General features: G+C 42.7%; 1 protein-coding gene across 1 annotated transcript in view; it reads right to left on the bottom strand.

The window, feature by feature from the left end:
* Positions 1 to 3,541: 3,541 nt before the first annotated feature.
* The window catches only part of LOC144792329 (solute carrier family 2, facilitated glucose transporter member 11-like), a 594,529-nt gene continuing 570,437 nt past the window's right edge, over positions 3,542 to 27,633 (bottom strand). Inside the window, exons 11-13 of the mRNA XM_078667287.1 lie at positions 10,258 to 10,333; positions 5,306 to 5,433; positions 3,542 to 4,545 (exon numbers count right to left, since the gene is read on the bottom strand). Coding sequence (XP_078523413.1) covers positions 4,348 to 4,545; positions 5,306 to 5,433; positions 10,258 to 10,333 — 402 coding nt within the window. The 3' untranslated portion in view covers positions 3,542 to 4,347. The remainder of the gene's footprint in view (positions 4,546 to 5,305; positions 5,434 to 10,257; positions 10,334 to 27,633) is intronic.

Genomic DNA, 27,633 nt, shown 5'->3' with positions numbered 1-27,633 from the left:
GATGCTTGTTTCCAGTCCAGGGAGGACCTGGCTTAGCAGTTCAGGCTGGACTGTTCCTATAAGGCACAGGGTCAAGATTGATTTGCATATGGCCAGGTCTAAACTGGGGTGGCATGGTGAGCAAAAGAATGATGGATTTAACCCAGATCTCTTAACTGGGGGTGAATGTTTTGATTTGTTCTGCATTCCGTCCATCAATTGTGTGTCTTTGCTTCAAAATACTGTAAGGAACTTGTTTAGTGAGGGTGTAAAACATGCTTATAAAAGTAAACAATTGTCCTTTTCATGTACTAGTCTTTGTGTTTGCGATGGACAATGCAATCAGGAGGATATGTTTCAATGACTAACCAAATTGTAACCTTTAAAAAAACTGCTGTATCAAACAATAAACATTAATAACAATATAATTTGCATCAACATTCTTTTTCAATAAAAAATGTTTTAATGTTTAAATGTTACAAATTCGGTTTTATATTATGACAGAAAATACAGCAAATATATGCAGTGACTAATGAAAAATGTTGTTATAGTCTTTTGATATACCTTGTATGTGGGGCCCAAGTGCCCCTAAAATAGTAACAACATAAACTAGAAATTGTTTGATGAACAATGATTTTTGTTAGAAATTTCTATCTTTAGTCATTAAAACATTAAGGGGAGTAAGCAAAATGTGTGGAACACCCTGTATACCGATGATATATCTGCATACTTATCATAGTGTCTAAACTGGGGTGGCATGGTGAGCAAAAGTATAGTCTAAACTGGAGTGGCACGGTAGAGCAAAAGAATGATCTAACTTGGGGTAGCAGGGTGAGCAAAAAAATACTGGCTCACCGTGCCACTGGATTCAAGCTATCCTGGCTGAAGAGGGGTGAAACCCGAAACCGGTCCTAGGATGCTTGTTTCCAGTCCAGGGAGGACCTGTCTTAGCAGTTCGGCCTGTACTTTTCCTATGAGGCACAGGGTCAAGACTGATTTGCATATGGCCAGGTCTAAACTGGGGTGGCATGGCAGGCAAAAGAATGATGGATTTAACCAAGATCTCTTGACTTGGGGCGAATGTTTTGATTTGTTCCATATTCCGTCCATCAATTGTGTGTCTTTTGCTTCCTCGCCCTAAGTGCGCCGGGTATGCCCAGACGTGGGTGCAGGGCTCACCGTGCTACTGGATTCAAGCTATCCTGCTGAAGAGAGGTGAAACCCCGAAACCGGTACTAGTATGCTTGTTTCCAGTCCAGGGAGGTCCTGGCTTAGCAGTTCGGGCTGGACTGTTCCTATCAGGCACAGGGTCAAGACTGATTTGCATATGGCCAGGTCTAAACTGGGGTGGCATGGTGAGCAAAAGAATGATGGATTTAACCCAGATCTCTTGACTGGGGGTGAATGTTTGATTTGTTCTGCATTCCGTCCATCAATTGTGTGTCTTTGCTTCAAAATACTGTAAGGAACTTGTTTAGTGAGGGTGTAAAACATGCTTGTAAAAGTAAACAATTGTCCCTTTCATGTACTAGTCTTTGTGTTTGCGATGGACAATGCAATCAGGAGGATATGTTTTGAATGACTAACCAAATTGTAACCTTTAAAAAAACTGCTGGATCAAATAATAAACATTAATAACAATATAATTTGCATCTACATTCTTTTTCAATAAAAAAATGCTTTAATGTTTAAATGTTACAAAATCTGTTTTATATTATGACAGAAAATACAGCAAAAATATGCAGTGAGTAATAAAAAATGTTGTTATAGACTTTTGATATACCTTGTATGTGGGGCCCAAGTGCCCCTAAAATAGTAACAACATAAACTAGAAATTTCTATCTTTAGTCATTAAAACATTAAGGGGAGTAAGCAAAATGTGTGGAACACCCTGTATACCGATGATATATCTGCATACTTATCAAAGTGTTTAAACTGGGGTGGCATGGTGAGCAAAAGTATAGTCTAAACTGGAGTGGCATGGTAGAGCAAAAGAATGATCTAACTTGGGGTAGCAGGGTGAGCAAAAGAATACTGGCTCACCGTGCCACTGGATTCAAGCTATCCTGGCTGAAGAGGGGTGAAACCCGAAACCGGTCCTAGGATGCTTGTTTCCAGTCCAGGGAGGACCTGTCTTAGCAGTTCGGCCTATACTGTTCCTATGAGGCACAGGGTCAAGACTGATTTGCATATGGCCAGGTCTAAACTGGGGTGGCATGGCAGGCAAAAGAATGATGGATTTAACCCAGATCTCTTGACTTGGGGCGAATGTTTTGATTTGTTCTGTATTCCGTCCATCAATTGTGTGTCTTTTGCTTCCTCGCCCTAAGTGCGCCGGGTATGCCCAGACGTGGGTGCAGGGCTCACCGTGCTACTGGATTCAAGCTATCCTGCTGAAGAGAGGTGAAACCCCGAAACCGGTCCTAGTATGCTTGTTTCCAGACCAGGGAGGTCCTGGCTTAGCAGTTCGGGCTGGACTGTTCCTATCAAGCACAGGGTCAAGACTGATTTGCATATGGCCAGGTCTAAACTGGGGTGGCATGGTGAGCAAAAGAATGATGGATTTAACCCAGATCTCTTGACTGGGGGTGAATGTTTTGATTTGTTCTGCATTCTGTCCATCAATTGTGTGTCTTTTGCTTTCTCCCCCTAAGTACGCCGGGTATGCCTAGACGTGGGTCCCGGGCTCACCGTGCTACTTGTTTCAAGCTATCCTGGCTGAAGAGGGGTGAAGCCCCGAAACCGGTCCTAGGATGCTTGTTTCTAGTCCAGGGAGGACCTGGCTTAGCAGTTCAGGCTGCACTGTTCCTATGAGGCACAGGGTCAAGACTGATTTGCATATGGCCAGGTCTAAACTGGGGTGGCATGGTGAGCAAAAGAATGACGGATTTAACCCAGATCTCTAGACTGGGGGTGAATGTTTTGATTTATTCTGCATTCCGTCCATCAATTGTGTGTCTTTGCTTCAAAATACTGTAAGGAACTTGTTTAGTGAGGGTGTAAAACATGCTTCTGAAAGTAAACAATTGTCCCTTTCATGTACTAGTCTTTGTGTTTGCGATGGACAATGCAATCAGGAGGACATGTTTTGAATGACTAACCAAATTGTAACCTTTAAAAAAACTGCTGTATCAAACAATAAACATTAATAACTATATAATGTGCATCTATATTTTTTTTCAATAAAAAAATGTTTTAATGTTTAAATGTTACAAAATCTGTTTTATATTATGACAGAAAATCCAGCAAAAATATGCAGTGAGTAATGAAAAATGTTGTTATAGAGTTTTGAGATACCTTGTATGTGGGGCCCATGTGCCCCTAAAATAGTAACAACATAAACTAGAACATTATTGATGAACAATGATTTTTGTTTGAAATTTCTATCTTTAGTCATTCAAACATTAAGGGGAGTGAGCAAGTTTTGTGGAATACCCTGTATATCGATGATATATCTGCATACTTCATAGTGTACAATGAATCAGTTAAACTGCAGCATTTTTTAAATCCTTGGCTAAAAACCATTACAATTATGTGCTGAAAAATAATATTACATGTAGGATAATTTACTGGTCCTTTTGGTGGCCATTTTTTATTATGAAAACACACACCAAAAATGGGGGAGGGTCAGATGTTTGTGGTCTATATCAAAAATCAGTGGTCATATGACTACCTAACACTGTGCCAAGTGCCATATTAGTATCACATTTTGCACGATTCTTGTTGTTGGTTATATTTGACTCTATGCTATCTCACTCTAACCCCCAAGAACAGGTGCTCTGTTTAACAAGGCCATGTGGGTGATGTGAGTCAAGGTCCTCGTCGCCAATATTAAGAAGCTTCAAGTGGTTCCATTGACAACAACCACCTCAAAACACCTTTATCTGTTCATGTTCTAGCCTTCACCGAATGCGCAGGCCTAAAAAGGGTAAACAGCATGTTCTTAAGTAAACAGAGAGACACCGCACAGCAGGAGACTCACTCATGGGACAAGACATACATGACATAACACTCAGCTCTGGCACACCCTGGCTCTCTTAGAGCAGTGGAAGTCGGTATTATTGCACACGTGTTCTAATTAAAAACCTTATTTTTAATCACCCATTTTAAATGACCCACTGTAGATATTGTAGAACAGGTGCCATCATTCATTAAAGAGTTCTGTCAATGTGTTATGCATAAAAATGTAGTTCACATGGTGGAGAGTAATACTTGGCTCCTAAGCATTAACTGTAGTACAAATATAGTATTTTTGAGCCATTCACTTTTTTGCAATATATAGTAAATATATCTGTGACTCTATGGTTAAAAATAACCTTGAAAGACATAGAGTTACGCCATTACTAGGTGCCTAATGTTTCGTTCCTTTTACTTGTCTGTGTCAAGCACTTTCTCTCCATTTTGCTCTGGCAGCAGGATTTTATTCTTTCTATTCAAATGTTGGAATTGTTCCTTAATTTCAAGAAATGATTTGTTCTTGGTCTCTGGAACAATGAAGTAAATAAATGTTGCTGTTAGGGAACACTCCACAAAAAAGACCAGGAAGCTGTATGAGCTTAGTCCATTCTAAAAAAAAAAAAAGAGAAAAGATGCAATTTGTCATTAGACTCATGTATGCATGCACCATTCATAAAGACAGTAGTTTGTAAATACCTACAAATGTCAGCCAAATCCACAAAGTTTAATTAATTCACTTAAAACCCCCACTGAGGCCTCCAACCAAATTGTATTGATTCAAACTCCTGCCTTGGAACACACTCCCCAGTATCTTCAGATAAAGTATTAGATAAATGCTTTGGCAGTGTTTGGTAGAAGGTTGATACCCTATCAGGCTGCTGCGATTAGTTTTTCAATGTTTCTGAGCAGAAATGGTCATCCTCTGTATGTGGTCATGCACCAAACTGGCATCTATCTTTCTGGAATCAGCAGTCACTATAGTTGTATGTCCATTAGATGTCAGTGCTGTCTCTTAGACTGATGTTTGCCTTATGAATGAGAACATGAGATTGACGGACAGTCTCAAATCAAAGACTCCTGGTTGTTGGGGTTTTAATCTTCCGCCTGTTGCATTTGTCCGATTATAAATAAAAGAAGCACGTATTAGTTATGCTGTGTCATAAAATTACTTATTTATTGGAAATAGATGACAAAAGTGCTCAAATAAAGATTAATACTAGGCAGGTCTTCACTGACTGATACTATGATAACAGACAAAAGTTAAGAACATTGTTTTAAAGAAGAAAAAAAGGCAAATACACACCAACGGGGAGAAAAAAAAACCATCATGTTAAAACAGGGATTTAAAAAGAAAAAGGTAAATGCATACCATTATGAGAGGAAAAAGTATCCCTATTATAAAGAAACTAATCCATTGCACAGATTCTCCTATCATTATGGCTGCAGGGCGTGAGGGCTGCGTGAACATTTCAGTCGTCAATGCCATTGTAATACCACCTAGAAATTTAGAACAAGAACAAACTCAGACATGAATTTCTGCTGAAGCTGTAAAACATTATTCGATTTTCATGTGAAATAGTTCATAAATATTAATGAAACATACGTACAGTAGAGGCACACAGACATACATATATGTTCACTTTAAACAATCACCATTAAAGCAGTTATGATTGCGAATAAAAACCAAAAACCTATTGTAATTTAGAAGCTATGGTTTGGACTGCAATCCATATCTTGCACAACACCCATGCAAACAATAACTAACACACCAAGGCAATCCTCATGATCTCACTCCCCACCCAATGCAATATCAAGTGTCTTAAATATTCTTAAAATGAGATTATATATCATATTATTCTTAACACTGTAAATGTGATCACTATGAATGTAGTACTGTTTATTAGTTTGAGTATGTATTAGTATTTAAACTATACTGTGCTTTTATGTTGATATAAATACTGGTATAGATATTGGTATGAATACTGTTAAGTCATAAGCATTTCATCTGGTGTGCAAGTTATGGTTTGGTATTAATTCACAACAATAACTCCACTTTAATTGTAGTTTTAGGTGAATATCTAAGGTTTTTTGAAGCAAACATTTAAGGAGTTAAATGCGAAGCTAACCATAGCATAATATTAACTGTTGTTGTTGTTTTAATGATTTTTCTATCATATACCACATGCACAGTTCCTTGGAAAGCCAACCCCCAACTGCACTTGATCGTTGACCATATGCAGTAACAGGTGGTAGCAGGGTACGTCCATGTATGGCGATCTCCACTGCACACAACTGCAGGTCATGGCATGCAGCCAAACCCCAGGGGCGGCCAACCTGGGCATATAGCCAGTGTGTATAGGCAGCTGTATGCATAAATTCATTTTTTTAATCATCCCAGAATTCAGAAATCCTGAAACCTCCAAGAAGGCTCGGCAGGATCTATGGAATATCAAAATTTCACAAATTACACATTAAAAATATATTTATAACACTTATTTAATTACAGGGCATTCCTTTGGGGCCCCATCACATGGGCACAGGGGGTCAGGATAGGCTCACCCTTCCGCTTATGCCCCTTTCGTTTTTATTTTTACAAACACATTATTTAGTGCACCATCTTGGGTAATAATTGCCCCATTCGAACTTTTTACATACCGGCAAGCCAAGTGAAGCATTGTTGATTTACGTATTTAAAAGTTACAAGATAAAATATCTCTGGTTCAATGGTATTCCTTTATTTTTTTTTATTTTAATCACGTCTGTAAATATATTGTACAGTTCTCAATGAAACAAAGTACTCTTTCAAAATGAACATGTAAAACTGGCAAAGTATTTTAAGGAGGTGGAATTGTAATTAGCTTGCCCAGTGTTTAACACTGAAAAGGTGTAACTGCTACTCGCTCAACTAATCATACTTTGGATAGTTATCCAAGGATCATCCATACTAATATTATAAAGAAAGAGCCCAAACCTTTGAGGCGGGTAATCTCAGTAACCACAGCACCAATCACAACACCCAATACAGTGTTGGAAAGGGCAGTTGCAGCAGAAGGACATAGGCTATGCTATATTGTTTTTATTAACTTTTCAAGAAACAGTGGTGTTCATCACAATCATACAGTGCAAGACATACAATTGTACCGTAGGACACCATATACATTTAAAAGGTAAAAGAACCGTGCCAGCAAAGTAGTCCATTGTGGGCGTGTCTGCGTTGTGCTGTGGGCGTTGGCTGGGGGCGTGACTAAAGCTGGGGGTGTGTGGTACGTCCATCACATCGTGGACTGGGGGCGTGATAAACACTGGGGGCGTGACAAATGCTGGAGCGTGACAAAAGCTGGGGGCGTGTGTCCGCCCTTCATGCCATGTGAGTCGTACATACAAGCGCCAATTACGTTGCAGCGCAGCATCAAGGGGCACGCTGGGGGCGTGACATGCTGGGGGCATGACACGCTGGGGCGTGAGAAACGCTGGGGGCGTGTGTCCGGCCTTCATGCCATGTGAACGCTATTTCACCGCATCAAGGGGCACGCTGGGGGCGTGAGAAATGCTGGGGGCATGTGCTACGTTCCTCCCTTCATGCCATGTGGGTCGTACATTAATCAGAAGATCGTCTGCTGTGGCCATGTGCTAGGGGCTTGACAAACACGTTCAGCTGGAGTCCTGGTAAGTAACATTATTGCAGCCTCTCCTGCGCGCTGTTACTGAACTCTCTCATTCAACGAAATTAGACGCGCCTGCTACCATCAACCAGGGCTCTAGCCGGGCTCAGGCGGCGGATCAGTACACTAATTACACGCGCCTGATAACATCAACCAGGGCTGCAGCTGGGCCTCAAGAGGGGGAACACTCGCCTGCTAACATCAAACAGGCCTGCATCTGGGCCTCAAGCGGGGGAACACGCAAATGAGCGTGTCTGCGGGGACAATTACTGCAGCCTCTCCTACTCGCTGTCACTGAACTCTCTCATTAAACGGATTTACCCGCGGCTGATAACTCTCTCATTCAACGACATTACACGCGCCTGCTAACATCAACCAGGGATGTAGCTGGGCTCAGGCGGCGGATCAACACACCAATTACACGCGCCTGCTAACATCAACCAGGGCTGCAGCTGGCCCTTCTCCATCCCTATTATAATGAAACAAAAAATGTTGTCTACCGCGAGATTTTAAAATAACTTGCTCTTGCCAAAATACACACATTCTATTTCATACCTGGACAACGTCTGGACGGGCTGCTTGTTCAGGGATAAAGAGAAATGGTGATTTCCAGCCCCTTTTAGGATCCTACTCTTGCTTTTAGAAGAATTTTGCGGAATCTTTTTCAATAGGTGAGGAGGCAAATAAGGATTTTAAAAACTCCAGAACACATTCTTTAGTAACATCTTTAAAACATCTTGATAGTGTTCTAATGTTCCCTTCATTGTTGTTTTTGTCATCATTTTTGGGTGTAATCGTTAATGGCACCAAGCCCATTTCTTCATAGATACTTGCTCCACTAAAGTACTGTTGCCTGCCAATGAATCAACCTCAGAGTTTGGTTTCTACTTTTAAGTGGAACCAACCAGGTATGTCCTTGCCACTTTATGCTAAAGATCAGTAGGTATAAAAATGAGGCAAGTATGGACTGGGAATGATCTTTGAAAACTTCCTGTCTGTCTCTCTAAAGCCAAGGTAAAATGTCTTACATAGAGGGATCTTTCAATCCCTGCCCCCTCTCTTTTTCCTACCCTATAGTTGCTGCTTGGTAGGCATGGTCCCTTTCGATCTCCCTTTTTGTGCACATAACTGCAGAGAATGAAGTTCTTCCCCTTCCTCCATAAAAAAGGGCCATCCTCGCCTCAAACAAAGCCTGCTTAATAGCAGTCTACATTGCCCTCCGCTCTCTTAGCGAAGAACCTTGACAGGTGCACAACTAACATTTTCCTCCCTGGTGTGATCCTTTTCCCAACGTATTCTCCCACAGCAGTAAATAAGATTTAGGGGGGATAGGAGACCCGGGGATTCTTTATATGGGAAAGAGAGTGGCTTCCTTCTCTATCAATATGGGCCATCCTACCATCTGTGGAAGTCAATCTGTCTGTAACATATTGGGCACTGATCTATTTAACAGGTGGCACACTGTCAGTTAATAGTACATCTCTCAGTGTAGTCTCTTTGTGAACCAGACCTAGTGTTTCAAATCCTACTTGTCAGTTACAGGCCTCATCTCTAATGTGTAAATGTAATCTCAAATATGCTTGCTCACATTCAAAACTGATGGAAACAATAGATTTTCGGGGGATATCTAAATAAAGACGCTGGTAGGCCATGCCAAGAGTCACTTGAAATCCTACCTGCGTGTTTAAGACGTGTTTAAAAGACGTGTTTAAGACGTTTCTAACATATCGAAGAATGTCTGTCACACCCATTGTATGAAATGTGGTTCATTGAGACAAGCTGATTCTCATAATAAATTGCATCGCATATTTATTAGAGAAAAATGCTGGCAGCAGCTAAAGGACTGGACTCAGCACTGCAACCATTACAAACGTCCTGTCTTTTAGTGGTATAACAACAATGTGTACTATGGTGAGTGGTATGCAGAATTTAAAGGTCCTCTGGACAAAACATATTTAGGAAATTGTCAGTTGTTTTTGAGGCATAGATACTAATTTCTTATTTACGTAGTGAGTTCCAGAATGTGTAGGAGAGTCACCATCAGAAACCCTGTGTTGTTAGACAGCTCTCACTAGTCAGGCAATATAAAAGCTGTATACAAGCTATCAGGAGTCTTATATTTCTGTTTTTTCTATTTGTAGGTGCACTGTAGTGTTGTTACTAAAACTATTAATCTGTCTCAATATTAAAGAATAGTGGATGCACTCCCATCAACCTGCAGTACATTTTCAGATACATCAGGATGTCATATCAATCCAAGGATTTAATGATCATGAGAACACTTAGATAACACATACATAATTGCATTGAATAGAACAGATACTTTCTAATTCATTACTGCTATTTATGCTCCATATTTAGCAAATGTAGGCCTTGCATAAAACTTACTGACTCACACAGTAAAATGAATTCTGAGATAGTCCGACAAAACCTGCTGATTTAATTTGAGGATTAATTTGTCTGCCTAGTGCTGCAGTTCATACATGATTTAAGCTCTTTGAAGGTTGAAGAATGTAATCACATGAATTGGTGTAAGAAACGATCATTACTCGTGTATACACACTAAGTAAGTCTCAGCATAGCTTGAAAGAAAAAGCAGCTGCATCTGAAATATTTAATAAATAGTAGCATCACGTGTAGGGTTACTGTTCAAACATACCTGGTCCTAATCCAAAGCTCAGGATAAATGCAAATATAGATGCCATGCTTAGATATGGTATCCAAGGAGAAGCTTCCTGAAAAGACACATGGCATAAATCACAGGTGTATTAAAATGGCAAACAGTTTTACAATGTCTTATATCACAAGGGTAGAAAACATGTATGTTATATGCTGATATCATGAGTACAAATAGTCATCAATAAATGGAAAGGTTAATCTGTAATACATTACAATTTATAAAGGTTTCAGCCATAATAAATAATCATTAGAAATTACTTATACATATTTTAAACTGCTTTCTACGAGACCACAGAAAATGAATCAGTGAAATATATACTACTGTCTAGTAATTTCTAGCTGTCTGCCAAATAGGCTGGTTGTGACCACTAATTAAAAAATAACTATGAGTTGTATTTTGAAATATAGATGCATTGCCCTTTGGCTTTTAGATATCTGACAATAGCTGTTTGAATTTCTCAAGTCTAACTTGATCAGAGAAGGAGCATATGTGATTTCGAAAGATAACACATACTACTTTTTTTTGTAATTGCCTTGACTTCTCCATGCTGCTCTCACTCACTATACTTCTCATGTCTTTCAAGCTCTTTATTTTAGTAGGGAAAGAGCAACCATGTTGACAGTTATGGAGAAGTATAGAAAGAGAGAAATGTGTTTAAGGAGACCGCAGAGACAATTTGAAACTGTAGTGTGGCAAGCCAATTTGCATAAATATCTTGATATCTAATCAATCTATCTGAGCATGTCTATCTGACGGCATCTTGAGTACCATCTATATTCTTTGATACACAATTATTTTACTATGAGAAAGTTAATCATTCCAGGAAATATTTTAATTGCATCAATAATAAAACTATTGTTTTACTCATAGCTATTGCTGTCCAGCTAATAATCCTCAAAAATACAAAAGATTATATGTTTAATCCTGCTGGCATTATACTTGTTGGAATTGATCATGCTCCTTCAATACATGGCAATATAAAAATGGTTTTGTTTTGGTTCCGCCCCAATATTTCTTTATATGCACTGCTGTAAAAGTGTCTTCTATGTTTTACAGAATAAAGTCTCCATTCTTACATAATTGTAATCAGTATGTTTTTGATTACTCAGTACTTCAGAATACTTCTTATTCATACATTAATGGCACTTTAGCACTGAGTGTATTCTTTCTTGTCCTTCTTTTTATTCTTCATTTCTTTCTTCTCTCCTCACTATCATTTGTTATGTCTTTTCTCTCTCTTTTACATATTTCAGGTTCAATTAAACCAGCATGCTTAAAATGTTCACCCTTAAATGTTATATTTCTTAATGTTAGCAATTTAATTATATTGTGTAGGTACTTATTCGAACAAGCCTTCTCTAGAATTTCTATAATATGATTAGAAATATTGTATTCTTGTTCTGTATCAAAACTGAAATAAATCTCAAATTAGCATCTTCAATGTGAGGGATTGCATTGTGCCACGGGAAGCCCTTCTTTTTGTTACATGCCTTTCATTATTAACTGTGAATTACTGACCCCATTGTACAAATGTACCTAGTTATGTAAAAGACAGAGGTGAAGTTACTGAGGATTGCTCAGTAATTAGAGGATTTTGACAACATGTTGTTTTAAGCCTAACGTTGTTAATCCATCTACAATGAATAAATAACTTCAAGCTACTGAAAAGATGTCCATAGATTGGTCCCTTTTAAATCTGCTCTCCACTTGAAGCAGCTCTTTATCTGTATGTAAGGCAGCAAGTGCCAAAATGCAGCTGATAGTCCCCCTTATCCTGCTCAGATTCTGTCACTCACTAAAATTCCTGAAGGTATTGCACGATTTCTTCTGTAACAAAAAATATGGTATTAACATCATGAAAACATAATTTACGTTCTTAAGTATTAACCAATTCAGTGTACAGAAACTTTGTTAAATTATCTATAACACCAGGTTTAAAAAAAATTAATTTTCACTAACAAAATGAGAACAGCAATGCCAAATGCTATATATAATATGTCATTCTATATATTATTTTCTCTTAATCAATTCAATGATCTATTGGGAGGGATAACAATAGAGTTGAGGCACACAGGTAAGCTAATATGGCCTACTGGACATAGGTATTGACCTACTGACCTTATGAATCAGAGATATGAAGTTAAACAAACTGAACTGTGTTAAACCATTGTGACATTTGCTAGGTCTAAGCTAGTGTATTGTATCCTTGCCAACTCAATTCAAGTTGATGCACGATGTAACTGAGCAAATCCTGGTCCCAAAACCTCTACTTCATTTACAAAGAAAGAAGTTGTGCGGAAATTGGATGGTGGTTAACAACAGTCCAAAGACATTTCTTTAAAAAATACTCTTGTTGAATATTTGTGTTAAGACAAAGGTATCTGAAATGATGGATTTCTAATTAAATGTCTCTTTGGAACAGAAATTTCAGAGAAAAAAGCTTGCTTTTCAAATAACAAAACTGAGCTTTATTTTTTAATGTTCATTTTCTCAATAAAATCCTCTGCTATATTCCACTTTTTGAAAGTGCACCAAGATGAGCAACTATGTTTGGCACTGTGTTTCTTGCTGTAACACTTTATGTGTCCATGAAGGTTACTACTTTTTCATTGGGTAGAAAGAAAAATAAAATCTTAGATTTAAAGTACAAGTCAATCATAGAAGCAAATAATACGCACATTTAAAAAATGTATCAAGTAGCAAATATGAAAGTGACCATAATATAACTCATTGTAAATTTAAAAAATAAGTCCAGGCTTTTTCGAATTTATGAAGATAGTTATGTCGCAATGCATAAAATGCATATTTTACACAATTCATGTTTGACTACAAATCAATCGCTGAACATACTGAAAATGACATTCATATTTGCAAAATGAGTGCTTTTGCCACAGAGATTGCTGTAAATTTAATACATCCTTTTGACCATGTAAGATCTAGTAAATGTAATGAGGCACCAAGTAAAATTAAATATAAATCTGGTTGAATGCTGTTACCTATCCTTTGACCGATAATGTGCAAAAGCTTAGTTCATAAAGCTTGTAATTTCGAGCTGCATCCTATCATATGCAACCAGTCACCTATTGTCTGACATCGTAAAACAATACAGAGAAGAGTTAGGATTAAGCATGGGCGGATTTTGCGGATTGGCAATCCGCGAACTTGCGTATTTACGGATTCGCAATCCGCGAAGATCCGCGAACTGTAGCGGATTTGCGGATTTTTCCGTTTTTTGTGTTGGCGCGTGTTCGCGCCGATTTTGGGACAAGTTCGCAATTGCAAACTTAATTTTCGGCTCGCAACGGCCGCGACTATGTTGTTTCTACGTCTGGTTTATCATCACAGGTTCACAGCACCCTCTGTTTCACCACTGCCACCCTCTGGGACACCCATGCCACCCTCTAGTACATCCTCACTGGCACCTATTAGGTTTATTTATCACTGTAGATTATGGTGGTTGAAAAAAGCAAGCACACCTGCCCTTCTTCAACTGCCATCAATTAATTTGTGTTTCATTAATGTGTCAGTAATTTTGAAAGTTCCAGTCTGGCTGGCACCTGCTTCCTTCCTTATCTGTAATTTGCTTTTTGTTGCAGTGAAATTTTTTTTTCACAGGACCTTTATGGTGCTATTCTATGAGCCTGCTGTTTGGGTCATAGCAGGGTCATATAATAGTTGCAAACTCTGGAGGGGCCCATCAGGAAGCACTACCTTGAATGTTACTAATGTTAAGTTTGAACTTTTGCACCTGCTCATTGCTTTCAGTTTAGCTAAAATCGTTTTTTCTGCAATTTCGCGCGTTTTTTGGGGCGCGAATCCGTGCGAGATCGATTTCGGAAGCCGCGAATACGTGCGAATACAAAATTGTTTTTGTTGCGACGTGTATGTTCGCGTGATCTTGCGCGTGTTCGCGAGGCGCTTCTAGCTATACGTTTGCCAAGTTACCCTATCGGTCGTACACGGGCGCGGCCATCTTGTTGGCGTGACGTAATTCCGTTTCCGCCCGCTATGTGTAATCTCGCAAAGTGTGCTGCTCGCTAGTACAATTTCGCGCGTACTCGCAAGGAAAATCTCGCGCGAACTTACCCACGCGGTCGTGAACGGGCGCGGCCATCTTGTTTCTCATTCATTGCTATGGTTCTGGGCATGCTTTCTCTATCCTCTCTCAATCTCTGCCATCCTTTGCTTGTTTGAAGTTTTTTTGATCTAATTTTACTTATTATCTATCCCTCTATTTTTCTAGCTCTATATTTTTGTGTTTTCTGCAGCTTTTAGTTACTTTTAAACTACTTTTTTAAACTCTTTTCTTTTCTTCTTCACTATTCTATTTCTTCTTTATCATTTAAGTTTATTTCTGCCCAGACCATGGTAAAGGGAGCCGGGAAGCACCCTGAGAAGGGGAAGGGTCCCGCACCCCGTGCCCGGCTCCCGTGCGGGCGTTTAAGGGGGGAGCAAGTGGTCCAGAGGGAGATCTTCAGCGCGGAGGAAGTGGCGGCACTGATCTTCCACGTCCAGCGCCGCCTCCCCAAGACGATCCTGGGAGGCGGCAAGATCGCGACCGGCTATGGCATCCGGGAGCGTCGCAAGCGGTGGGAGAAGGTGTGCCGGGCCATGTACAAGATCTCTGGGGTCCGGCGCACATATAACCAGGCCACCCACCGCTGGACCGATGTCATGGACCGGGAGCGGGACTTGCTGGACGCGCTCGGCGTAGAGGTCCCCGGGCTTGGTGAGTAGTAGTAGTAGTACATTTACTACTCTGTTTTATCCTGCTCTGTTATTTGCAAATCTTTGTTCTTTACCAAGAGCAATAATGCTGCCGATTACATTGAGGTAAATTATATTTCAAAATCTTCTATGCATTTCAGGTGCACTGCTCTCCTTCTCAGTAGCCTTGCTTGCTACTATGCTTCTTTGTTTTGTATGTTGTGTTCAGAAGCATTTCATTGGCCTGAGAAATTATGTATGAGTGTACTGTAAAGAAAAGAACTGCGTAATGCTAGACAGTAAGGGTCATATTTTCAATTACCGGCGCATCCCTGCAAAGTAGCAGGGATGCGGCAGTAATTGTGTGCCATGCCACCACCACCCATTGGCCCAAAACGTCACAGAAGCCTTACGCATCTGTGCCGTAAAGGCAGCGCATTGCTGGAGTTGCGTGCCAACGATGGCGCAGCTCCAGCAATGCTCTGGGGTACCCTATCTCCCCAATGCTGCATCAAGCCGTACGTCGGCTTCAAGCGCGCAGGGTTTGAGTCATGCATCATTGTCCTAAAAGTGACTGATTGACATCTTGTAGATTTCCCTCAGCCACTTTTAGGATTCGTTCCTGCGCAGGTACGCCCTCCCTTGCGCCGGAACGCCCCCTGATGGCGCAGGGCTTTACAACGTGATGCATCGCCCATATGCCCATATGTGGTTTTTTTTTAATATATACGCCGCACCAACACCATGGCGAGTCTTTTGTTCTGCCGCTGCGTCAGAAAAGGCACGCAACAATGGAGGAAAATCAGCCGCAACTTCCGCAAGGGACTTCTAAATCAGCCCCAACAGACTGAAGTCCAGTCCTTCCTTTAGACAGTCACATGGCTATAAGAAGAAATAGTGGCGGTGGTGGCGGGTGGATTGATAGTTTGAGTATTCACTGATCTGCAAGCAGGATGGACTTTGTCTGTCACGTGTTGCGCACTGCTGCCTGCAGTGCCAGGCCTAGGCAAACCTCTTTAGTAGTCTGTTTATTGAGTTACATAGGAACTTTCTAAGTCAACGTTCCGCAAATCAGGCAATACGAATAACGTAGTATACCACATGAGATAGATCCCGTGGAATAGTTGTCTATCTATTTGCTATTTTTCCAAAATATGTTGTTATTGTTCTTTTGAAATGTTTGATTTGGTTGAAAAATCTCATCCATGTTTTCTGGTTTTTCTTTCTTTCATGTTGTACATCAGCTCCCCCCAAGGGCAAGAGGACACAGGAGGAGGGTGCTGAGGATGCAGGCCAGGATCGGGCAGGCGAGGGCTCCTTTGCTGGCCCCAGTAAGTTTACATTTTAATAAACAGTACCTATTTTTTCCTAGCGTTCCTCATTCGATTTTTTCTAAATCGTCTTTGATCTTCTTGTAGACTGGATATAAATTCTTATCCTGCCTCGAATATGACTCCCTGTGGTATTACTAGACTATTCTTATTAGTCTGTCTGTGTAGCTAACTAAGATTGGACATTTGGCAATTCCATTGGACTCCCATTATATTCAGCAATACCTCTATGCACTGTCTCCTTACTGACTAGATAGTGTGGCAGAGTCATTCAGCTCCCGAAGTCACCGATTATAGATCCCCAATGATCTCTAGATTATCGTACGCAGGACAAGAGAGTAGTACGGAGTCACAGCACAGTCAAGAAGTGTCAGAGGCACTCATGCTTGCAAAAATTCCAAAACCTTTAGCTCATCCACTCTAGTCTAGAGGAACAAAAACCACAGAGTCTATTTAAGTTTAAAAGCTTTATTAAAAGTAAACACATTTATTAAAATCTACTTTGTCATAAAACTATTTAACTGTAAACGGAAAAGTGGTTAGTGCTGACGATTAATTGGACACATTTCTTGTGGTCGAGCCGAACTCTCACCTAGTTTGAACTTGATCCTGGTCGTGTTCTTAGGACTCAGGAGTCAAGCTTCTGTCTGTTAGGAGAAAAAGTGGTGCGTGTTAAAAATCAAAAGCAAGCATTCATCAGTTGTGCATAAAAGTGCAGCAAGACAACAGCCTTCCCTGGAAAATGGGACATTTTTACTATGGAGTAGACAGTCACAAATTATTACATTGTATTCTGTTTTTTTAACATTTCTCCTAGACCAAATATTATATAGTAGTGAGTGGTGTATTCTAACATTCTTAAATGTACTTTGTAGGTGTAACATCTGGTGACGGGGCCAGCGCGGAGGTGGCTGTGTTGGACCAGGACTCGGAGGCCTCTGGGGAGGAGGCGGCGGTAGAAGAGCTGGCGGCCGTTCCTGTGGGGGATCAAACGGTGGTGGCGGAAACAGGTAAGCTATATATTCCTTACTTATTGAGATTGAAGACTGCATAGTGTGCTTTCTGCACGGGTGTATTACAATTACAAATCAACCAGGTAGTAGCCTCCTCGAAATGTACTTCGACTTAGCTGTGAAGTTTTTGGTGAGAAGAATCCCAATAAGTTCTTAGACGAACGTGATGGATGGGATGAACGAAAAGCGAAAGAAGGGTGTAAGTAAGTGGGACGCGAACTTGTATGATGGCTGGCAAAGAAGAACGATATGTGTTTGCTTGGACCCAGAGGTGGCTGGGAAGGAAAGAATATGGTATAGTGCATGGCTGGGTCAATGATGAAGCAAGGATGGGTGGAAGGACAGCAGCCTGGGTGGGTGAAACAGAAACTGTATGTGTGCGTATACTTTGACTGAATGGATGCCTGGAGCATGGTATTCTCTGACTCTTAGATAGCACATGTGTATCTAGAGAGAGTAGATGGTCGCCAGGTGAAGTAAGTGTTACCTTGAAGAGCATGTACCACCGCACCCGCACGTCCGTCCCAGTGCAGGGAAGGCAAGGAAAAGAAATTGTAAATGTGTCCAATACTACCATGAATAGTAGCAGTACTTTGTATTGCGTTTGCATTCACAGCATATATCTGGTTATTACGGTGGACACTCCGTACCTCTCTTAATAACTTTAGTTTACTTGTAGTACGTCATTCATGTGTGGGTGTATCACTGTTCACTCAATATTAAGCAAAGCACCTAAAGTCATCTCATCTGTCATTAAATACGTCCCATGTGAAGTGATAGATAATCAAATTAGTTAGCTTCTTCAGTTTCCTTTTCTAGTACTCATTTGCACTGTAGGGTGAAAGGTAAATTAATTAAGCAGTAGCCCTTGTAACAGAGTATTCTCAGTGCCACCCGTAATAGAAAAGTAATAGCTTCACCACCTGCATGTACTGGACCGGTACAGTAACGCAAGTCTGTCTCACTCATCATGGTGTGCAACTTTTTTTCTCGGGTGCAACTTCACTGTGCTGTGTCCATGTCATTCTGCCGGCTTGCATAAGATAACGTACCCATTTCCCTAAACAAGAGAGAAGAAGAAGAATAAGACTGGTGTACTGTCATAGTCGACTGTAATGGAAGTCCATAGTGGTCGTAGAATTAGTTCATTAAACTACCACTACTGTTAGAGCAAGGATGCAGAAGTGGGAGGTTACATAGATACTGTCCTCAATAGTTATGTACTGTGCTTTCAATTTGCTACTTGTACTCTGTGACCCAACTTTCGGCTCAATCACTTTGTGTTATTAATAAGGAGCATTGGTTACAGACTATGTCTTTCTTTCTTCATATAGTTGCTCCTTCCAAATCAACAACAAGGAGGGAGCAGGCTAGATTGGCCCGGCAACGGAGGCTGGAGGCCACAGTCGCCGAGTATCGGCGGCTGGTGGCCCTGGAGGAGGAGGAGGACACGCAGTCGAGCGGGGCAACATCCTCGACTGTGACCACTGCATCCTCCTCCGTGACTAAGCCAGCGGGACCGAGCCGGGCTAAGAAAGACGACCGCCACCGCCAAGCAACCGAAATACCAGCTGCCCCCCACAGGAGCTGCAAGGAACGCCAACGCCGCCTACGAGTCCGCATGTCCAACCTGGAGCAGGAGGTCCTGAGGTATAAGAACTTGGTTAAGGGCCTCCGCTCCGAGCTTGCCACCCTCCGCAAGGAGTATGATGCCCATGCCGCATCATGCACCAGCACCAGCACCCTCCAGTAGTGGAGTGTCCCTTGCCCTTTTTTTATAGACTTTTGGGGGGTGGGATTTGGGAGTTGGGATCGTTTTGGGACGTTTCAGAGACAATCGTTGGGGTTAGGGTGGGTGAGGGAGATTATTTTGTTAGGGATAAATAAATATATTTTTCAACTTTATCTGACCATACCTGTTTTTTACTGCTTTTCAGTCTGGTGGGTGGGGGGCGGGGGTGTAACAGTAACTTTGTTTTCCTGAACAGTCGTAGGACTTTAGTAGTACAACCGTCAATCTCTTGTCTACTCCGAAATAATACTCCATTATACTACCTCCCACCAAACGCTTATCTTACCTGTAATTTGTGTTAGAAATTAGGGCTAGGCCCAGGGCTGGCTCCAGGTGAAATGGGGATTAACGTTGTCATTCCTGGGCGGGTGACATTTCCTCATTGCGGTGGTACTAGTGGTGTGACACAGTGGCAGTTGCATGCCTATGGAAAAAAAGAAAACGAAACCTTGTTTGTACTCCTTACTGTAGCATTACAACGGTTACGGTACGATCGAGAAAATAGCAGGTGACAGTACACTAGAACAGTGCCATAATGTAGCCTAACAAATGGTAAAGTATTGCAAGTATAACTAGTACTTGCGTTGAATTTATTTGACATTGGCTACTACTACTAGAAGATATAGTACTGAAGCTGAGTAAGTCTAGAAGATATCCTCGTATTCCTTCACCAGCCTGTTGCTGCTATGACCTTATCCTCCCCAGCAAGTGTGTGGAATTATTGATGTCATTTTAGTCAGACATCAAGCAAAACAACACAGCCCGGGGGAAGAGGGTTAGGGTTTGTAAAATGGATGGGAATGGGGGTTTCTTTTTGGGTAGGTTTTGTTGAGAGAAGAAAAAAAAAGCAGAGCATGGACAAACAATAATTGAAGATACAGACAATCTTTGGTTACAAACTAAAGGTAAGCACATGCAGTCACACTCATAGAATAAAAGACAACAATGGATACTGTATCTGTATTGCGTATGTTGTTGGAGTTGTCCTGTTGAAATTGGTAAGTAAGTTGCATGCAGCAAACAATTCCTCTTATTGGCGGCACTCCTCCATTCCAGCTGACGCTTCGTCCATCAATGTGGTGACCACTGACAGAAGAGACACCCTGTCCACTGCCTGCCTGGCGGATGTTGACTGAAACCCGGCCTGTAATTATTGAACGGAAAACAGGAAGTGCTATTACAATACCACTGATAAATAAATAAAAGGTATGTACGCTGTGTGGTTCAAAAAGTGACACTTTGATTTCCCTAATAGACAGTACAATATTTTTGAAATTGCGTGCTCTGTCTGAGTCACCTTTTTAAGGATCAATAAGTATGGCCAAAATATTATAGCGGATCTTTCCCCTCAAGGTGGGTGTACTACTGTGTTTTAGAACAAAATTTGACCTTCCCAGCAATGCTCCCACCAAGACCCTTACTAAAGCCAGTCGCAAAAATGTAGAAGAACCCCAATCATATCTCCAAAAACGATGCCTAGCAGAAAAATGGTTACAAAACGTACTTTGAAAGTAACAGTAGGCCCAAATACAGACCGTGGATTGTATTCAAACCACTTGCAAGCAAGCAAAAGTATCCATAGCCAGCATCGCTCCAACAGTGCTCTACAACAACAGAACCGCGTTGCAATAGAACCCCCCTAAACACATGCAATCCTGCTGCTAGGGCTAACCCTAACGAACCCTAACTTACAAAAAGTGCCAAAACTGGTGTTTCCTTATGGATTTTGTCCAACAAACTTCTAGCCGGTATTAGACCTTCCCAGGAATGCCCCAGGCAAGACCCGCCAACCCACCCGCAAAAAAACACCCGACACAACACCCCCAAACAGCGAAAAAGCTAAATCTCATACTTACAATGTCTCTCGGCCTTCGGTCCAAACGCGGCGCTGTGCAGCTAGGTCGTCATCATCATCAATCATCATAACTCCTGTTTTCCACCACGGATTTCCTGAAAAGCAAATGCAATCAAGATTAGACTGTCGCAGCAGTGCTTCGACAGAGACCCCGGCCGCAACCCACCCACGAACAGCAGGAAGCCCCCCAAAACGCTACATTGAGCAAGATGTCTGAAGAAATGGCAAAAAAAAGGCTGTTCCTTATGGATTTTGTCCAAAACACTTCTATCCGGTATTAGACCTTCCCAGGAATGCCCCAGGCAAGACCCGCCAACCCACCCGCAAAAAACCACCCGACAACACCCCCAAACAGCGAAAAAGCTAAATCTCATACTTACAATATCCCTCGGCCTTCGTTCCAAATGCGGCGCTGTTCAGCTAGGTCATCATCATCAATCATCATAACTCCTGTTTTCCACCACGGATTTCCTGAAAAGCAAATGCAATCAAGATTAGACTGTCGCAGCAGTGCTTCGACAGAGACCCCGGACGCAACCCACCCACGAACAGCAGGAAGCCCCCCAAAACGCTACATTGAGCAAGATGTCAGAAGAAATAGCAAAAAAAAGGCTGTTCCTTATGGATTTTGTCCAAAACACTTCTATCCGGTATTAGACCTTCCCAGGAATGCCCCAGGCAAGACCCGCCAACCCACCCGCAAAAAAACACCCGACAACACCCCCAAACAGCGAAAAAGCTAAATCTCATACTTACAATATCTCTCGGCCTTCGTTCCAAATGCGGCGCTGTTCAGCTAGGTCATCATCATCAATCATCATAACTCCTGTTTTCCACCACGGATTTCCTGAAAAGCAAATGCAATCAAGATTAGACTGTCGCAGCAGTGCTTCGACAGACACCAAAAATTACACACAAACCCCCGGAACCCCGCCAAAGAGCACCTCAAAGGCAAGCAAGTCAGCAAAAACGGCAAGAAATTTCCACCTCATATTTGGTCCAAAACACTTTTGTCCATTATTAGAGCTTCACAGCAATGGGCCCAAATCCGTCAACTCACCCGCAAAGAAGTACAACACCCCCACAAGTGCTGAGTCTTTCTTCATTGGGCGTAATCCAGCACTCTGCTTGGAGGGAAATCGCAGTCTGGAGGAGGAGGATAGAGGAGCATGTTCTTCAGAACTTGTGAACCTGAGGAATGTAGACTGCGGCACCTTCAAATCAATAAGCAAACAAGTGAAGACAGTTCTGATGATGGTCTTGTTTTTGGGATTAGGTGATTAAAGTTTGAATTAAATTAACTGTGCAAAACAAAGAAAGAGAGACACAAAGCACACAGGAATAAAAGTGAATAAGGACGAAAAAGAAAGTTCTTGATTGATTGTCTCATTTTCAGGGCTCGGTGTCAGGGAATAAGAACAAGATTTCGTCATCATACTCTGCGAATTCAGGCTGGATGAGGTCAGTGGCACCGAACAGAGAAAAAATCCCCTCATCTACGTTGCTGTCCTCCTCGTCTTCATGCGGCGTGCTTTCTCGTACTTTGTAATCTGGTGGTATGAGGTGCTGATTCATCTTGATCATTGTCAGCCGCTCCACATTTTTGGGCGAGAGGCGGCTCTGTTTGGGAGTTACAATGCCACCAGCAGCACTGAAAACACGTTCAGAAGACACACTTGCGAGTGGGCAAGACAAATAGTTTATAGCCAGGTTGAAGAGCTGTGGCCACAATTGTTTTTTGCCATGCCAATACTGCAATGGCTCATCATTAAGGAAGACCTCTGTTGAGTCATTCAGATAGTCCTGCACCATCGACTCAAGGTCATCAACTGTTCCTCCACTTTGCTTACTTTTTGCTGTGCCTGTGACATTTTTTCGAGAACCATACCCCATCAAACTTAGCCAATCCTCCTCCCCAGCCACTGTTAGTGTTGTCATTGTGTGTGGTGCAGATGATCCAGTTGCCGGTGTCTTTAACGGCTGAGAGGTCACTTGTGCCCCAGCCACAGGTGCAGAAGTGGATTCTTGTGACTGCGGATGGCCTGCTGATGCTGATGCTGATGTACTGGCTTCTCCTTCAATAACCTGCCGTTCTTTTTCAAACCTCTTGGCTGACCAGGCTAACCAATGTTTGTACTTTTGAACATCTGCATCAGCGAAAGGAAAGAATGCGTTGTCTGCCAGCGCCTTTTTGTAGCGTGGATCCAGAATAGTAGCACAAATGTAATGCTGATCTGAGTTGATGTTTTGAAGACGTTCATCACCACGTAGGCGATGTAATAATTTCTCAGACAAAATGAAATGGTTTTTTTTTTTTTTCATCTTTTTCAAACTCAGAAGAAACCGCCATCAGTTGGTGCTCCAGTATGCACAACAATGGGATAGCTTTTCCCAAATTACAGTCCTCCTGGCTGACTGCACGCGTGAAGAACTCAAAAGGACGAAGCATGTCTGTCAGGCTTTTAACTATGTCCCATTGCGCCTTACTCATCCGCAGGTCCTCCTTCTGAGATGTAGCCTCTGTCAAGAAATAGTGATCGAGTACCGTATACTGCTCATACAGACGCTCAAGCATGTAGAAGGTTGAGTTCCAACGTGTTGCCACCTCCTGGATGAGTGCTTTCACTGGCATTCCACGTTGAAGTAGCAGTCTCCGCAGATGCTTCCGGGCCTTAAAAGAATGGCTGAAATGGTTGCACATTTTGCGGCAGGTGGCCATTACCTCGAACGCTGGACTCTCTTTATCACTCAAGAATTTTTGAACTACCAGGTTGATACAGTGCGCCAAACACGGCACTCTAACATGGTCACCAATGAACATGGCCTTAACTACATTGGCGCCATTATCCGTGGAAACATAACCAATCTTGCGTTTTAGGGGGGATAGCATTGTCAAGACCTTTTTGTCAAACTCTTCCAAAAGGTTTTCTGCTGTGTGACTTTTCTCCAAGCCAAACATGGCTAGTGTTGCATGTTTCCGAGCAGCTTTGAAAACTTGGTCCGGGTCAACACCTGCGTTTAGCTTTGCTTTAACACCTGAAAAAGAGACCCAGTGTGCAGTGATGCACATGTAATCATCGCCTGGGCCACTGGTCCACATGTCTGTTGTCAGATGTATTGTGTGAACAGCACTCTTCTGCAAAGCTGCCCCAATCGCCTGCAGCACATCTTCATGTAGTGCTGGAACCGCAACTCTGGCAAAATAGAACCGGCTCGGAACCTTCCATTTAGGGCAGAGCGTTGCAACTAATTCAAGAAAACCTACCGCTTCTACAAAAGAAAAAGGTAGAAGGTCCACAGCTAGCATTTTAGCCAGCTTAGTGTTATACAGACGCGTCAGTGGGTGGTTGCGTTCATATGGCACGTCTGAAGTAAGCATTGTTCTAATGTTGCCCTGGACCAAGCATTTACGGGCTGATAATGACTTCGTTGACCCAATTTTGCTCGCTGGTGAACTTTTGTGCGTTGGTGTCTCACTCGCTCCAACACTCTTAGTGTGCCTCACATTGGGTGTGCTGCTGACAGGGGTACTGGGTGTAAGGGAAGTGTTTGACACGTCTTCTTCCTGCTCGTCATCATCAGATGAAACATCAACGTTTCCTTGAATTTGGCCTTTCTTGATCGCATCTAGGTGCGCAAACCATCTGACAGTGTGCTTTCTCTCAAGATGACCTCTCTGGCCGCCGGTACCATAGTTGGTACCTGACTTACCACGACTAACTGCAAGCTTACAAAGGGTACAAATGGCAAACTTTGGATTTTTTGGACAAACAGTAAAGAAGTCCCAAACTGGGGACTTGAAGTGTCTGTGGGACCTGGAGGAGGCGGCGATACTGGTGGTGGTGGTCATGAAGCTAATGCCAGATGAAGTGGAGGATCTGGATTGCCCAACTTTTGTACGTTTTGCACTTTCACCGCCACTAATTAAGGTCGAGGTTGACGGAGGTCTCTTCTTGCCAGAAAGAAATATGGAAGCGGGACGAGTTGGTGTACTACTTAACTCCAATGATTGTGGTGTTTCCACTGCCTCCTCATCGACAACATCATCATCATCATCACGCGCAGCAGCTCTTCGGGCTAGGGTCAAAATGTCTGTTTGCTGCATGCCCGCTGGGGCTGCAGTGACCTTTATGATGACTGGGTCGTCGTTGGCAGAGTCTTCATCAGCAGCAGTATCCGCCACTTCTTGTTGAGCCTCATCACACTCCATAACTCTGAGACTTTGGACGAGCTTCCTTTTACGCTTAACTACCTTTGTTGGATCATGGTGTGCCTCACTCTCAGACGGCTGTGGTGCTGGTTCCCAAGTTTGATCCGTATCATCAGAAGGAGGTGTGCTTGAAGAGGATGTAGACACCACCCTTGATCTCTTCCTTGCTAGGGGTGCGGAAGACAATGAAGGATCATCAGGAGGAGTGGCTTCCTCAAATGATACCTCGCCTTGATTGTCAATTTCCTGATGTGCCCCTACTTCGGGAGGAACAACTATTGTGGGCACTTGTGACCCTCCATGCACCTCTGCTTGCGCATCTCCTTGCGCTGCCTCTCCTTCCACATGTACTTGGGCTTGTACTTGCACATGTGATTGTTGTTGCGGCTGTGGTTGTTCAACACTCGTCAGATGAGCTACAACAACCTGTGTTGATTGAGGGACATTGCTGCTGCTTTCTTGCGATGAGCCAACATCACTGGTCGATGGTGATTGAAGAACTATACTGGCTGCCTCTGCAGCACTCAAGGGCTTGGACTTAAGTTGGCGTGGTGGTGGTGGTGGTGGCACTGAGCCCAATGGAGCGGGGGTGCTGCTGCCAGCTTGGTCCCCAGCAGATCCCGCTGCTGCTGCTGCAGGCATACTTTTTTTTTTACTCCCAAAAAAAGGGGCGGGCGGCACACCAGTGTCCTTGGTAACTTGCTTCTTCTGCTCCTTACTGGCACCTTTCTTGCTAGAGGAGCTAGGGGTTACTTTTTTTGGGGCCATCTTCTTCAGAGCAGGTCAGCAGGCAGCAGTTGCACGAGTTGCAGAGGGTTCTGTGTCCAGACGTGATGTCGCGTGACGTTATGCTGCACACACCACTGCAGGACTTCTTCCTGGCACTGGTGGTTCTCTTGAGTCTTCTTGTGCACCTAAAAGCAATGGAAGACAGAGGAACATCAGTTCAGTTATACACCCCAAAAAATCGACAAAACACAGAAAAATGAGCACAATCCCATGCCATCCATGATGTTTACATTGAAGACACCCCACAGAAAGACTAGGGACATGCAAGTATGCAACACTCACTACCCCTGGGCATAATGGATGAAAAGTAGGCAAAATAAGTGCAGGCCTCAGACACTGCCTCTCCTCAAAATGGCCCCTTACACCCCAAGCACATGTTGCCTGTTCCAGCCAGCACTCAAGATGGCCACCACCACCACCCACATGGCCAGTCCACATCAACAGTACACCCCCAAAAAACAGAAAAACAGCCAGAAATCACCACAATCCAATGCCATCCATGATGTTTACATCAAAGAGAGTGAGACCACACCACAGGCACACTCAGTCCATGCACCACCACCACCCCTGGGCAAGCAAAAGGCCACACCAGCAGCCCCCCAAAAACGACAAAAAACAATAAAATAAGCACAATCCCAGCCCATCCATGGCCTCAATTATGTTTAAATTCAAGAAGACACCCCACAGAAAGACTAGGCCCATGCAACACTCACCACCCCTGGGCAAAGGGCCCCACCAGCAGGCCCAAAAAAACGACAAAAAACAATAAAATCAGCACAATCCCAGGCCATCCATGGCCTCAATGGTGTTTAAATTCAAGAAGACACCCCTCAGAAACACTAGGCCCATGCAACACTCACTACCCCTGGGCATAATGGATGAAAAGTAGGCAAAATAAGTGCAGGCCTCAGACACTGCCTCTCCTCAAAATGGCCCCTTACACCCCAAGCACATGTTGCCTGTACCAGGCAGCACTCAAGATGGCCACCACCACCACCCACATGGCCAGTCCACATCAACAGTACACCCCCAAAAAACAGAAAAACAGCCAGAAATCACCACAATCCAATGCCATCCATGATGTTTACATTAAAGAGAGTGAGACCACACCACAGGCACACTCAGTCCATGCACCACCACCCCTGGGCAAAAGGCCACACCAGCAGCCCCCCAAAAACGACAAAAAACAATACAATAAGCACAATCCCAGCCCATCCATGGCCTCAATTATGTTTAAATTCAAGAAGACACCCCACAGAAAGACTAGGCCCATGCAACACTCACCACCCCTGGGCAAAGGGCCCCACCAGCAGGCCCAAAAAAGGACAAAAATCAGCACAATCCCAGCCCATCCATGGCCTCAATGGTGTTTAAATTCAAGAAGACACCCCTCAGAAACACTAGGCCCATGCAACACTCACTACCCCTGGGCATAAGGGATGAAAAGTAGGCAAAATAAGTGCAGGCCTCAGACACTGCCTCTCCTCAAAATGGCCCCCTTACACCCCAAGCACATGTTGCCTGTACCAGCCAGCACTCAAGATGGCCACCACCACCACCCACATGGCCAGTCCACATCAACAGTACACCCCCAAAAAACAGAAAAACAGCCAGAAATCACCACAATCCAATGCCATCCATGATGTTTACATCAAAGA

This window comes from Lissotriton helveticus, chromosome 11 (genome assembly GCF_964261635.1).
Source record: "Lissotriton helveticus chromosome 11, aLisHel1.1, whole genome shotgun sequence".
Classification (NCBI taxonomy): Eukaryota; Metazoa; Chordata; class Amphibia; order Caudata; family Salamandridae; genus Lissotriton; species Lissotriton helveticus.
The sequence above is the reverse complement of the archived record's forward strand: the minus strand, read 5'-3'. Positions and strand labels throughout refer to the sequence as shown.